The sequence below is a fragment of the Engystomops pustulosus genome, chromosome 3 (genome assembly GCF_040894005.1).
Source record: "Engystomops pustulosus chromosome 3, aEngPut4.maternal, whole genome shotgun sequence".
In the NCBI taxonomy this organism is placed as follows: domain Eukaryota; kingdom Metazoa; phylum Chordata; class Amphibia; order Anura; family Leptodactylidae; genus Engystomops; species Engystomops pustulosus.
In genome coordinates, this window is record NC_092413.1 from 110372119 (window position 1) to 110388298 (window position 16180).

Below are 16180 nucleotides of genomic sequence, written 5' to 3' on the forward strand. Positions count from 1 at the left end.
CCCAAGTAACGTAGCAGTTAAGGAACAGACATTGTCAACATGCAGATTGTTCCTCCACAAGGATCGCCTTGAGTCTCTGCGGTGAATATTGTGTCTCACCAGAATCAGGTATGGAGAAAGGGGATCGGCACCACTGAAATAATATGAAGTAAAGAGCATACAATAACGGCCAAAGCTGTACCAAGTACCAAGACCCCTGAGGAAGCTAGGTGACTAGCGATACGCGTGGGGTCTTCTCCCCAGCTCTTTTTGTTTTCCCCTACCGCACTCCACCACAGGACGTGATCATTCCAACAGGTAAACCTAGCGTGGACCCTGGGCTTGCGCCCACCACACCTTTTTTCAGCATTTTGGGTTTTTCCCTAGACTTCATACAATTTAACATTCTGTAACCGCATTTTTTGGTTTTGGGATCCAGCCAGGTTTTCCAATTCATTTATTTTTAAAAATTTGCCTCACATGTGTGCAGAGGAAGGGGTTCTCTGCAGGTAGGGGGAGCTGGTGGTGTGCAGAGCAGCCAGCACTATCATATGCTGAGTTGCTTTGCCCGTTATATTTGTGTGCTTTGCACACTTTTTAATGGTTTTTATTGTTGTTTGTTCTTGTTGTGCTGTTTTTGTTTTTGTATTATTAATAAAATTGCGTGTTTTTGGTCATATAGCGTACATCTGTTTTCATTTACAATCTCACCAGAATCACGCCATGCACCCCAGATTCGTCCGAATTTATATGGACAATTCTTGTGTTTGTTTAACACTGCCTCATAGGGAAGCATTTGATTGATTTGTGCTTTCCACATTTGTATTGTCAGCGTGTTGGGGTCATACCACCAGAGCGCTATACATTTTCTTGCTATGAATAATGTTTCCTGCAGGAAAATGCGGTGATAATGAGTCCAGTCTTCTTCTGATAAGGCCCTCAGGAGGCACACCTCGGGTACACATGGGACCCTCAGGGTGAGAAGTCTAGCAAGAAATTCTGTAATATGTTTCCAGAATTTTGCTATTGGGGTACATTCCCATATCATATACACGAAGTCGGCTTCCAAGGAGCCACATCTAGGACAGGAAGTGGAATATATCCCACCAATTTACTGCATGCGCACCAGAGTGAGGTATGCCTGATGGAAAATATATAATTGTGTCAATCGGTAAGTTACTGACGGGGACACTTTGATGTGAGAAGATAATCCGTCTCCGCCTGCGTGCCGAAGATTATCTGGTAGGCGGAGTAACGTGGCTACTGGGGCGTGGAGTAGCCGCGACTAGTAGCCTCATGTCCGGCTACTCCACGCCCCAGTAGCCGCATAAAAAAATTAGCATATAGCTACAATAAAGTTTTCTAAAAGACACCCGGGACGTGAGGGTTAGCCCAAAAAAGGGCTATCCTCACGTCCCATCCATCCACCTACCACCCCTTATACCTTTATAGGTAGAATCGGGGTGGTAGGTTCCCTTTAAAAGACTGGCTATGGCAAAAGGTCACAATTCTCTGATATAGTGGCTTTGCTTGGTTCATATTATTTTATGTTGTGCAGGTTATACATAAAATAAGCAGATAAGCAGATTAGTGTGAAGTGGATAATGATGTGATATACATTACTAACAGGGTATGCAAGCTATTGAAAGCAAATGAATTAAAAGAGTTTTTGTTCATGACATTTTACATAACACAATAGCCGCTTGCCCATTCCTTGCAGTCTAGCACTAGACTGGAGTCACATGCAGCGCAGCCTCTTGATGCACACTTTTCATCACTATCCCATCTTGCTAATGATGTGCAGTTTTACTGATATCCCTGGTGTGTGGATAAATCAAAACTGTTGGTGGAAGCAGTCAAAACTACAGGGAGCCCTGACAGCTATATGCATAAGTGGACATTGCTGCTTTTTTCTATCTATCTGTTTTTTCCATTTTCACTGTGTGAAATTACTTGGAGCTTGAAATGTTATAAAGAACATTTGACTCTGCTAGTTGTACCAGAAAACGTATACATAAGGCCATAGGAAGCTAAAGGCGACAATAAACATTTGAAATGCTAAAATAGATTACATAGCCATATGCATGGCCAGGAGGTTTACTAAAAAAAAAAAAAATAGTTAAACCATTTAAGTAAATGAAAACACTAAGAGCCAGTTTATATAAAATTAAGCGTGATCAAACACGCTACATAAAGATTATTATTATTACAGAAAAAGTAAAAAAATTTCACTATCCCCAATATTAGTTTGAACTAGCCCTTGTATAATTAGTTTCTCCAAATTCATAATAAAATGCCACTATTAATGATTATTGCCGTCTTGGAAGTAAATGGGTTGTCCCAAGTTTAAATGTTATCCCCTAGCTGTGCGAAATTTCCAGTACTCCCACAGCCACTGAATGTAGTGGCTGGGCACATTGTCAACCTGCTGCACCATGATTTAGTAGGACCCCGTTTTAATGGGCTGCGAGGGTCCGTTCATGTAATTGGATCAAACTATTATCCCCTATCCTACAGTTTTAAAAAAAAGAAAATTTTTCAACTCCAAAACAATGTTAATTTGCAAATATAATATCTTACCTAACGGCATCTGTATCAAACTGCAAATTAGGTTTATCAATCAGTCCTAAGGAGTACAGCTGGTATGCCAAAGCACACTTCCCCACCATGAATTGTGCAGTATTAGTCCGGTCTAAGCAGTCAACACAGTTTGTTCTAAGGACACCTGTCTAAAAAGAAATAAAAAACAAAAACACATTTCTATAAAAATATTCAATAATAACCCACAAGAGATTTCTGTTTCCCCATGTAACAAATATTCTGACTTATATAAAGAGGACTGCTCTGTGGCCTTCGCTTTATATTAATCTCAGGTCTGTGACCTTTACCTATGGAAAAGATCTACTTTCAAGAAAACCTGTCATCAGAACATCATCAGAAAAAAGGCAGATTTCACTGTAAAAGACTTATCCCTTACCAGGATACCTTAGATGTCAGGGTGATTTCTATTACAGGCAGCTAAAGGTTCTATATATATTAAGAGAAGAGCTCCCGAGTGTGTTTTATTACCAAGTCTAAGAGGTCTATAGTCCTGTAAGTATTAACAGCAGCCTGACAACAATGCACAATTCCCACTTGGTTATTATGGACCATATTAGGAAGTCAAGTCCCCAATCACTCTTCTAGTAGGTAAGAGAAGATTTTTTTGGTCTGCATTCAAAAGGTTTATGAGTCTATAGAATGGTGGATTATAATATTGGCACTAAAATCCGAGCCTTCCCTGGATTGCCCCATTCTCCCCACTCTGCTGAACATACTCTCCCCACTCTGCTGAACATACTGCGACACCTGCATCAGACGTCTGAATGATGGAAGAGCAGGAGGCCGCGCAGTGGGGGGGCTGGATATAGCATATACTGGGAGGCTGTCTTCCGTGATCGTGCTGGAACCCCTTGTTTTCTGGATATACAGGCAGTCCCCGGGTTACATACAAGATAGGGTCCGTAGGTTTGTTCTTAAGTTGAATTTGTATGTAAGTTGGAACTGTATATTTTATCATTGTAACCCCAGCCAGAACTTTTTTGGTCTCTGTGACAATTGGATTTTAAAAATGTTGGGTTGTCATAAGAATCAATATTAACAATAAAGCTTCATTACAGACACCTGTGATAACTGTTACAGCTGATCATTGTAGCCCAGGACTAAAGTACAATAAATTACCAATATCCAGAGGTCCGTTTGTAACTAGGGGTCGTATGTTAGTCGAGTGTTCTTAAGTAGGAGACCGCCTGTACTGTAGTATATACAGAAAACAAGGGCCCAGGGCTCATGGTAGTCTTAATCCGCCACTGGGTCTATAGCTTGGACAATCAGAGGGGTCTTTACCCGAATTGGGGATATCTGAGATGTATGATGCCAGCATAGTTCTCAGGAGAGAATAACCCTGCAAAAAAACATTAAAAAGCTTAACCATATAGGGCAAGAGTAAGGGAAGGTATGTGTTATAATAGAGATGGGAAAGACCATCTGGGTCAAGAGATTTTCCCCCAGGAAGTTACTTCACTATATCTTCACGCTCTTCAGCCATAGTATCCTGATTAAGTTAAGTGAGCACTTGATTAAGGGAGGGAGTATCTTTCAAAATATCGATCAAGGAGTTCTTCTCTATCAGTGAGGTGGAAGAAAGAGAGTATGATGAATAATATGTATGGAAAAGGTCAGCTACTTTTGATGGGTGGTAATAAAGTGTACCTTGGCGATCCTTTATAGAGTATGGAGTTTGAGAATTTTTTTGAGAGCTTTTTTCCTTAAACTGTCAGGCTAATAGAGTGTGAGACTTATTTCCGTACTCATTAAACCAGCCACTGGCATATTTATTCTTCCTATCTGCAGACATCAGGTCAAGTTCTTTTAGTAATTCTTGGACCTTTTGTAGCCTACTCACATAAGGTTGGGCGGTCACAGCTTCTTCTGCCAATTTAAGATCAGTAAGACATAGTGAGTAATATTTAGTATGATCCAGTTTATCACAAGAAGAAACTGCTATGCATCCGCTTCTAAAATCTCTGTATAAACCTCCCATAGGTTGGCATCAGAAGGAGCCAAAGTGACATTCTCTCTAAAGTAGTTAAAGCAAGTCTGTGCGCATCATTTGAAATGGGAACTGTAAATAGAGTTTTATTTAGACTCCAATGTGTAATGCGTGAGAATCAACCATAACAGGGGCGTGGTCTGACCAACTAACGGCACGATAAGTAACAGAGCATGACTATATTAAAAAGAAAGTAGCGTTTGGTGCGGGGGGTGTACTGCCTAACGGTGGGATTATGCATTCGCCAGAGGTCATACCCTGAATATTAGTCAAATTAATTTACGACAATCAGTCGTAAATGTCTTAACAGCTTGGGGCATTGGATATGCTTCAACAATCAGCTTTTTCAGAGAAAGGGGTATTGAAGTTACGTGATTGGTGCCAGCACTGAACCATCTCAATGAACCATCTCTATACTTCCCTTGCTGCCTGCCGATGTACTATTGCAGTGAATTGCAGTTGGGTCTTGCAATTTGTATGAAATTGTAAATTGGCTTTGTACAACTTACACACTATACATGCTGATGTGAGAAACCATGTGGCTGCATGGAACATCTGAAATATCGATGCATGGGTGAACACATTTAGTTATTTTTTCACTTATTTTTGGAGTGGTGCCTACAATTTGGATAGTCACCTGGGACAGCACCCCTCTATATTCTTTTTTTTGCTGTACTTTCTTTGTGCACAAACGTATTTTTGGTGTGGCAAAAGAGTGGAGAGTGGAACTCCATTTTATTATAAAAGGAAGAATACTATATTCAGAATCCATAGTAATAATTGACATTATGCAGATTCTAAAGTGCAAGCATTTTACGCAGTACATGGATGTGATTTATATATTCTGGTTCTGTAAGTCACAGTGCATCACCAAAGCAATCCAAAGTGAATCCGTACTGTGTGCAGCTGGTGTAACTATACCAGTCTGAGCCTACTAATTGCACTATGTACAGCAGGGGGTGCACAGCTCACGTTGCAGTGATGAAGAGGTTGTATAGACATAAAGGGGTTTTCGTATGAAAGAAAGTTCTCAAATTTTAATCCCCTAGTGATGTATACACAATAAAGATCATTTTTACCCCTTTACTTTACAGTTGTATTGCTGTTTTAGCTCCTATGAATCAGTGATGGTCATTGTAAGATTCCAGAGTGTGGGCGGGGACTCTCTAAGCAGACACATTATACTCCATCTAGTGCTGATAGATGCTGATAAAGTGGTTAGATTATCAAGGTCCAAGTTTATCTATACTTTTATTTAGCTCCTGAACATTCACTAGTATCTGACACATAGACAAAGAGAGATGAGAACGATCACAGATGAGAAATCCATGAGATAGATATAACACACAGTGACACACTGTCCGCACTACTACATCTTAGCTACACACACACACAATCAGCTTTGCTACAACTCCTTCCCCTGCTATAAAGATCTTACCTCTCTAGAGCTTGTAGATTTAGTCCCATTACGCTTGCCAGCATTAAGAGAGCTCATGTGAGCACCTGTGTGTGAGCTCCTCTTAGAAGCCAGGGAGGGGATACAGAGGGGAGATGCAGAGACACTGCAGGGAGCCGACAGGAGAAACTATTAATGAAAAGAATCTGTCCTGCCCGACCTAAAGTCAGAAAATTTATGGTCGGATCCTGGGGCAACCCAAATTGTATACACCAGGACTGATAGAGACCAGTTGGAATTAAAGCTGTGAAATACTGTATTTTTGTTAATAACAGTGAATTAGAGAATGTGTTATTTTGTGACCCTGAGTATATTTAAGAATTTTGACTTTGTGGGAATACCCATTTAAGTTAGGATTTTAAAAGTAGAAATAATAAAAAAGACTATTATTTAGGTTTAAATTAATTATAATATTAACAATACTGATAAGGCCAGTAACATTATATCTAAAACAAGTTACTAAAAACAGAAGGTTTAGCCATACCTGTAAGTGCCCGGATGGTCCAACTACACCTCCGAGATCATGCCACCTAGGAGACATGACAATATCACAGCATATTGTTAATGACAATAACTGTGTAAACACAATTAAAGCACTTCTAAAAATGGCCAACGTCAACAATTGTTTATAAAAGTTAAAACTATTAGTGATAGGTTTCCTCTTTTATACGTAAAATATAAGTTAGAGCTTTATTAGCAATTATCTACCACTGGCAATGACGACACAAAAACCAATCCCAGTTATAGGCAGTTAAAGGAAATCTACCATAGATCCAGGCACCGTAACTGTGGTAATTTTCTTAAATTTTTGTTATGCATGGCATCGTTGAGAGGTGTTCCCAGAGTCTCTTCGTGCTGCAGCTTCATGGGCTGTTAAAAAGATTACCACAGTCATGGTGCCTGAATCTATTAAGTTTCCTGGATTATCATGCTTGATTTTTATGGTTTAAAAAAAATGCTGTGATATAGCTCCTTCACAGACAAAGCTACAAGGAAAATAACTCAAGACCACAAGGAAAAGTTCTGACCACAAGTTTTAATTTCACAAGTGCTATATATAATACGGAATTAATTACCTTCTAGGCTCTAGTTAGTCTACTGCAAATGTATTATTACTTACCTGAATACAAGTAATTGATTGAATGTCAGTATGTAATATCTAAACACTTACTTTTCATCAGGCCTTAAGACACTGCAGTATGCATCTGGTCGATTAACAAAGAACCCTGTTCGCTTGACAACATTTTCAGCAATAACATTAAGTCGATCCAAGACATTACAAAGTTTGCTAAAATAAAGCAAATATTATTTTTGATATTATGTTAAAGAAATGAATAATCATTTTCTACATATAATAATAAAAGAAGTAGCTGCAACTGGTATACATGTGTCAAGGGTGATACACAAGCTCATTCCTTCCATTTTACGGTAATTAAGGATATTGAAACTTAAAGGGAACCTGTCACCCCATTTTCACATATACAGCTAGTGACAGGTTCCTAGAGAGTCCTATAAACCAACCGACATCCTACTTTTAGTTAAAAATCCTTTAGCTTTCCTTCAATTCTCATATAACAACTTTATCATGCATTACTGACATCAAAGGGAGCCTGTCCTGCACAGTTGGCCCATCCCATCTACACATCTGCTCCTACCCATTCCTCGACGGAGCTATGCTGTGATTTCATGTGATCAGATGCATTCATGAGGTAGATTGCGCAAATGTTTACAAACAGATTTTTTAACATTGCACCCATGAAGAGGAACCATTTAGGGATAAGGGAAATGCTTTTTAAACATAGGGGGAGATTTATTAATTTGCACACCTACTTTGCAATTAAAAAAACTTTTTGCACCACATTTATGAAAGGTTTTAGACAGTTTTATGGGTCTCCTTCAACTAGCTCGACAAAAGGGGCGTGGCCATGCTGCAAAAAGGTTCTTGCTCTAGAAATACTCCTCGCCCAACAGAATTGTGTCCTAGTTTTCTGGTGTAAAGTAAGCCAACTAATAGGAGCTGCAGAGTACGACTATCCAGTCTTATACGAAGACCGCTTTATTATCCAGCAACTTATATGAATCTGGTGCCGAATAAAACTGTCTAGTCTAACCTTGCACTTTAGGACACTTTTTATAAATCTTCCCCATAGTGTTTTAATGATGTATTTATTTGGGGTAAGTTAATTTGCATGGCAGGTTCTCTTTAACTCTAAATCTATTAAATCAGAAAAAAAACAGGCAGAAATACCAAATTTCTTAAGTCTTTGTTCCAAGTGTAAAACTTACTCTTTACCCTTCAATAGGAAGAAAGTCTTACTTTTTTTACAGTAACCAAGCATAACCCCTTAATTTTTACTCCCTGACTTCCTAATGAAAGAACTTTTAAAAACAATTGCAATTTTCTAAATAAACTACAGAAATGGAAACAGTAAGCCACTAATGGCAAAGGGAAAATTATATACAGGATGTAACAAAAAGGTTGGGACGATGGACCATCTCGGATCAATAAACTAAAAATATGTGTGTCAAAAAATTTGACACATAAAAATCGATCCAATGATACCAAACTCAGCCCTCTACCCCCATCCACTGGGGGTCTTAAATGGGACCCCCATCTTTTTATTGTAGATTTGGATTTTCCAGGAAGAATGACATGGATTTGAGAAAGGTCTTTTTCAATTTTGGTGACAGATGGCCCTGTAATTGCCAAAAATTGAAATGTGTGCAAAAACATTGTAAAAAAAAAAAAAAAAAAAAAAAAAAAAGAGTATATTTCAATTGATACACATCAGATCTAAAAACTGAAAATAGAAGGCTTGTGAATTCATCTATAATGGCATGTACATTGGAATCTTTTATGTTTGTGATTTGTAATTGATACTAATAATAATAATAATTATTATTATTATTATTATTATTATTAATAGGACTCCTTAGCTATTTGATAAAAGCAGAGCTTTTCATCCTTATGAAATGGAGACGAGGGAGGTGGTGGTAAATACTAGCACCCAGCCCATGATTATATGATTGTGTATGTATTAGTTGCACATCAGACCAGAGAGCATGCATTTTTCCTTACTGAAATGTTTCAAAAGTGAGGTGGGGCTAAATTTCGTGGAAGACAGGTTGCATAAAACACCACAACAGGACATAACAAATAGTAAAAAAACTTTTGTCTAGTGTGGGATCGGTGAACAAGATCTAATTATACCAATTCATTTTACCTTTTTGTATACTTTGCCATATCCCAAGGAATGTACACAATGCTTCTCTCAGGTGGTATAAACTGATTTAAATAGGTAACAGCAGCAACTAGTTCATCACTAAGGATCCGCTCATGCCTTCGCTTTTCCCGTTCCTGTGTTAAAAAGAAATGGATGCAGAAAGAATATATTGTACATATGCAAAATTAATAAGGCTTTTACTTTTGCCTTAAAGCGTAACAGTTTATACTACATTCACTGAGGGTGGGGACATTAGATTTCAAATTAAAACAATTAGGGCCGTTATAAACATCATTGTACCACATCAGAAACACTTATAGGCTTTGGAATATCCATGTTAATCAACCATGTCCAGGGGAACCAGACCTTTGATATGTGAAAACACACATGTGATTACGGTGGCAAGCTATTACTAATGCCGGATAGTATGCCACCATGACCACATGTGTTCACAGACAATTATAATGACCCCTGATTAGTTATGGCACTAAACACATAGCGGGTCCAGTTTATTTAGGGCAGATGTCCACACAGTTCGGCTATATTGTGATCAGTGCCCTGAGACCCAAGTTATGTTGATGGGAGGTAGGAAATAGCCAAAGCACTAGTCTGTGTACTCGGCATACATACAGACGGATGAAATGTGTCGGAGTAACTAGTAGACAATTTGTGGACAAGGTCTAATACATGAAGATAGGGGAGAGGGATTCTATAGATGATACTCCTTGTCTGTGAGAGCAAAAGCGTAACAGAATTGAAGGAGATTTTACAAATACTTTCTCCCCGGACCTGGTTCATTAACATTGATATTCCAAAGCGTATCAGTGTTAGTTTCTGATGTGGTACAATGATGTTAGTAACTATGTTAATTGGGTAAATATTATCATTCTTTAATAAACGGTAAGTTTTAATTTCAACTCTAAGCAGTTGAACTACACCGCAGTTCATCTGACTGAAATATTTTTCTAGTTTGTACAAGCTTTTCCTAAACATAACAATATTGCAGGCATTTTAGCATTCCTTGAAAGATAACACTGCTATACAAGTCTATGGTTGGATACCAAGGATCCTATGACTGAAAAGCTTTTTATTTACCTATCCAAATGAGGACCCATCTATGCCTTTTGCAGTACCCATTGATTAGCCAATTCTAGTATCCTCCAAGCACTTGAATAACAACAGAGAACAGAGCAGGAAGTGCAGGCCTGTTGTCCATGTAACAGCTGCCCTTGGCAACTGCACCTCATTGCCGATTCATTTGAATAAGAGTTGGTCTGCAGCCACTATACATAGAATAAAGTAGCTCTAGCTCTGTTCTCTGTGTTGATTCTGACAACTAGTCTCGGCTAGAAATAGCTTCAAACATAATCAACCACAGATTTAAGTGTCTGCTCTAAATCTGTCAAGCACCCTACCACCCTCAGTTAGGGGACAAAATGTCCTTTCTAGAATTCCCTCTTATGTGAAATCTTACCCGTTTACCTATAAAAAAAAAAAAAGAGTCAGGTATACTCCCCCAAAGTCTGGAGAGTATAACTCTTCTCACCTAAGAGGAGTCAAGTTGAGTGTCACTTCAGAAACCCCTAACTTCAGCTCTATAGTACCTAGAAACATGCATTCTCATCTTCCAGATCACATCTGGCTAATGGTTTTGTGACCTAGGAACCAGAGATACAGACAGCTAAAGACATGGATAGAAATGCAAGTTGCAGATAAAGTTCCAGTACCCACCTATTTATTTAACTGCCTGTATGCCAGTTCTGCAGCTCACAGAACCATGAAGGTACATAACCATAAAGGACATTTCATTCTTGACCTGATTGGGGTTAATACTTGTGGCAGGTTCCCTTTGTATACATACGCTATAAGTTTTAGACAAAATTAGACATTACAGAGTAGCAATTGCCACACAAAAGCCTACAATAATTGCCTCCACCGTAATCTAAAAACATAACATTATTAAAAAAAAAACTAAAAAGATTATAAGAGCATAAAGCTAACAGTGATCTCTGAAACAGACGCTCTATAATAATAATAAGAAATAAGAAAAAGCTACAAATGCTACAAAATCCCCACAGTATGTCAAGTTTTGCTGCTGAATGTTGGCCGTACGAGGCCTTTAAATCATTAGCACTTTCCTATATTTCGCTTTACCACTTGGGAGTCTAATGATGAAATGTAAATGATCTTGAGCATTTCAAAGAAAATCAGTCCCTCGAGAAAGTCTCTGCAAACACAGTTGCTATGACAATGGTAAAAGTTGTGCATGAAATTAAGACAACTAATTTCGAGAAACTGCAGAATCAGAAATGAGTAGGCGAGGAGGAATCAATAATTGTGTGATTGACTTTAATAATCTCAGCATATATTATTTGATGAGAATATCATATTAAAGCAGTTTTGGGCTACTCCATGAGCTGTACCACGAGATGCTGTATAAAACAGCTATAGTTTAGCTGTAAAAGCAGAAATGCATTTTAAGCTATGCACTCCCATGCTGCCTTATGTCAAAGAATGCATTAAATTCAGTGTAAAAACCAATACAAGTAACAACAAAAATCAAAGCATATCTATGATCAAGAATAGATACAACACAACAAATTAAGTCCCACTTAATCATCTGTCCCACCAGATGACAAAAGACTAGTAATTAAGTGCCATTACGGTGGTATAGGGTCCTGACTAGAGATGAGCGAACACACTCGTCCGAGCTTGATGCTCGTTTGAGCATTAGCGTACTCGTAACTGCTCGTTGCTCGGACGAATACTTTGCCAGCTCGAGAAAATGGCATCTCCCCCCGTTTTGATTTTTGGCGGCCAGAAACCGAGCCAATCATAAGCCAGGAGACTCTGCACTCCACCCAGCATGACGTGGTACCCTTACACGTCGATAGCAGTGTTTGGCTGGCCTGATCAGGTGACCCTGGAATAGACTAGTCCCTGCCCGCGCTGCTCGCATCATTCTCTGTCTGGATGCCGTTAGGGAAAGAGATGCTGCTGCAGGGATAGCGTTAGGGTGTTATATTAGCTTACTGTTAGGCAGGAGTGAGTCTACAAGAACCCAACAGCCCTTGTTAGGGCTACAATAGCGTTATATATATATATTTTTTTGTTTGCTTGTGGCTGGGCTTGCTGGCACTAGTAGTGCAGCTAGTACCATATTGTGACGAATTTTCAGGGAGACTTGCGAACATTCTATTTAGCTCTTAGTGACACACATATCCATCTCAAACACCAAAGTGGGACAATTTATTAGGGGTTTGATTGAATTAGACACAGTCTGACAATTTTTTATTTTTTTTTTCAAAACTTAAAGTGACTTAAAACCCAGTTGTGTGCTGTCAGTGTAGGTTAGAAACTAGGCATACAAGAACCCAACCGGCTTTTTTAGGGCTACAATAGCGTTATATATATATATATTTTGTTGATTTACTTGTGGCTGGCCTTGCTGGCACTAGTAGTACAGCTAGTACCATATTGTGACGAATTTGCAGGGAGACTTGCGAACGTTATATTTAGCTCTTAGTGACACATATATCCATCTCAAACACCTAAGTGGGACAATTTATTAGGGGTCTGATTGAATTAGGTACAGTCTGCTTTTTCTTTTCTTTTTTTTTTTAAAACTAAAAGTCATCAGTCACAGCACAAAATCCTGTTGTGTGCTGTCAGTGTAGGTTAGAAACTAGCCATAGCAATAGGATAGCATCGTTTTGTTAAAAAACAAAAACACAAAAAAAACACACAAAAAAAAACCAAAAAAAAAATTACAGTTTACACTTTAATTTTGAAAATGTTGAACCCGAGGGCTAGGGGTTGAGGACGAGGGCGTGGGCGTGCTCGTCCCACTGCTGCAGGGGTCAGAGGCCATGGTCCTGGGCAGGGTGAGACACCACCAGCTCATGAGGGAGCAGGGGAACGCCGCAGAGCTACACTCTCTAGGTTCATGTCTCAAGTTACTGGGACTCGTGGTAGAGCACTGTTGAGGCCAAAACAGGTGATGTCGTGGATTGCGGACAATGCTTCTAGCCATTTGTCCACTAGTCAGTCTTCCACGTAGTCCACCCATGTCACCGAAATCAGCACTCCTCCAGCTCCTCCACCTCAGCCTCCTTCCCCCCTCCCAGGAAAATTTGGCATTTGAACCAGCATACTCTGACGAACTGTTTTCTGGACCCTTCCCAGAGTCACAAACCACTTGCTGCTGAGCTCTTTTCCGATGCCCAGGTTTTCCACCGGTCGCAGTCTGTGGAAGAAGTGTGTAAAGAGGTGTCGGACGATGAGGAGACACGGTTGTCAGACAGTGGTGAAGTTGTTTTTAGGGCAGGAAGTCCGAGGGGGGAGCAGACTGAGGGATCGGAGGATGATGAGGTGACAGACCCAAGCTGAGTTGATAGGCCGGGTGAACACAGTCCTTCTGAGACGGAGGCGAGTCCTTGACGAGAACAGATTGGAAGAGGCAGTGGTGGGGCCAGACGGAGAGGCAGGGCCAGAGCTGGTGCATCAGTGCCAAATGTTTCACGTAGTGAAGCTCCCGTGGCGGGGGCTAGATTTTCGGAAATCTGGAGGTTCTTTAAAGAAACACCGGATGACCGACGGACTGTGGTGTGCAACCTGTGCCACACCAGGATCAGCAGGGGTTCCACCACTACCAGCTTAACCACCACCAGTATGCACAGGCATATGAAAGCTAAACACCCCACTCAATGGAACCAAGGCCGTTCACCTCCGGCCGGGCACACCACTGCTCCTTCCCCTGCGTCATCTGCTGCCTCTGCTAGTCAGCCCCCTGCCCAGGACTTTGGCACAAACACCTCCCATGCGAAAACCACACCTTCTTCTCCACAATCCTCCACAGCATCCACCAATGTCTCCATGGGCAGCGTTCAGCTCTCCATACCCCAGACGCTGGAGAGCAAGAGGAAGTACAGTGCAACCCACCCACACGCCCAATCCCTCAACGTCCACATCTCCAAACTACTTAGCCTGGAGATGCTGCCCTATAGGCTGGTAGAGACCGAGGCCTTTCGCAACCTCATGGCGGCGGCCGCCCCTCGGTATTCGGTCCCCAGACGCCACTACTTTTCCCGATGTGCCGTCCCAGCCCTGCACCAGCACGTGTCAGACAACATCATCCGTGCCCTGACCAACCCCGTTTCTGACAAGGTCCACCTGACCACGAACACGTGGACAAGTGCTGCCGGGCAGGGCCACTATCTATCACTGATGGCACATTGGGTTAACTTGGAGGCTGGGACCGAGTGTGACCCTGGGGCTGCGCATATACTGCAGACGCCGAGGATTGTGGGGCCCTACCTCGGTCCAGGTCTCTCAGGCCTGCTATGCCTCCTCCTCCTCCCACCCCTCCTCCACCATCTGTGGGCATGGCGCCATCAGTCGGTAGCTCCAGGCACTGCAGCCGTGCCGTCGCTAAGCGACAGCAGGCGGTGCTCAAACTGCTGAGCCTAGGCGATATAAACTATACGTAGGTAAAACCGTACAAGAATTACGAAGAAGAATATCATCCCATCTAAGTACAATATGCACCAACAAGGAAACAACAGTAACAAAACACATGAAAATGGCACACAATGGAGATCTAAAACAACTCAAATTTTGGGGGATTGACCAAATAACGATAGGCCCAAGACGAGGAAATATAGACAACCAACTAAAACAAATTGAAGCCCATTGGATCTATCGCCTCCATACGCTGAGCCCCAGAGGTCTAAATGAGGGTTTTACCTTTGCACCTTTCCTATAGATCATCCATGAATAACAGTAACATTAAAACATTACGAAAACCAACATCCAATTGAAATCAAAAATAAAACAGAACCAGCCAATACAGGACACACAAAAAGTCCCCAAGAGAACTAGAAATTGATCTAACTAAAGAAATATGCTACAATACAAACCTAACGAATATAATAAATCAAATGACTCAGCACGAAAATAGCATTCTGGCGCCATAACCTAGAAAGAATACACATCAAGCATACAGAAGCAAAACACCCTTGAATAGGATATGGAATATCCTCCAATTACTCTTCAACAATCCACAAAACAAAGTAGGGTCCTCCACCTCCACCCCTACCTCTTTCCTCTGCCGTCTGAGTCCATTCCCCTCTAACAATAAATAAGAGCCAAATACAAAAGACACACAGTTGAAGATCGGTGACCCCTGTGTAACTGCAGTAGTAAAGAAACAGACGGAGACAGGCTTCGCATCAGAAGCTGGGAACGGACAGTACAACCTGCGCATGCGCATACCGAGAAAAGGGATGAGGCGCGCCGATCCATGGCTGCGACACAAGCCATGTACGCGCATCGGAGTTAACGCACGCGCACTCAATCAAAACCCAACCACATACCAGTACCAATAAGAACTAGGGGGAGGTACAAAATAGGAGGCACCGATTGGAGGAGGACAACACACCCACAGGGTGACGTCACAAATAAACCTCTTAAAAGGCGCACAGACGGCAGCCAGGATTGCTATTGCCCCAAAACCCCTGAGGACGCCACATAAGGGGGGGGGGGGGCGATGCTAGGTTTTAAACCCAGGGCACGAGACCAGCCAAACAGGGAGATAGCTAGGAGACATAGAGGATCGGGACACCGACTCCACAGGGAAAATCAAAAGGGGGAAAGAGGTAGATAGGTGGAATGAATACATGTATGATGTGAACTACCCTACCCCAATCCTACATTTCTCCCCAACCCTACTAGCCTCCTATGTTAGAGTGTTGAATGTGTGTCTGAACGCCATCCACAGCAATACAGGGCAAAAAAAGATAGCCCTTTAGGAATTTATCAAGAGAAAAAGCTTCTCACAAATAGGCTGATCTCGAATCCCTGATAATTTTAAAACAAGAAAATACCGAGTCACATTTTCTCGATATTTTTAGACAACAAAGAATTAAAAGT

General features: G+C 41.0%; 1 protein-coding gene across 5 annotated transcripts in view; it reads right to left on the bottom strand.

Annotated features, from left to right (window-relative positions):
- Positions 1–16180, bottom strand: part of FIG4 (FIG4 phosphoinositide 5-phosphatase) — a 279940-nt gene that overhangs the window by 147385 nt on the left and 116375 nt on the right. For all 5 annotated transcript variants that reach the window (XM_072141804.1, XM_072141806.1, XM_072141807.1 and 2 more), the window contains exons 12-15: positions 9251–9384; positions 7198–7314; positions 6511–6556; positions 2560–2708 (exon numbers count right to left, since the gene is read on the bottom strand). In XM_072141804.1, coding sequence (XP_071997905.1) covers positions 2560–2708; positions 6511–6556; positions 7198–7314; positions 9251–9384 — 446 coding nt within the window. The remainder of the gene's footprint in view (positions 1–2559; positions 2709–6510; positions 6557–7197; positions 7315–9250; positions 9385–16180) is intronic.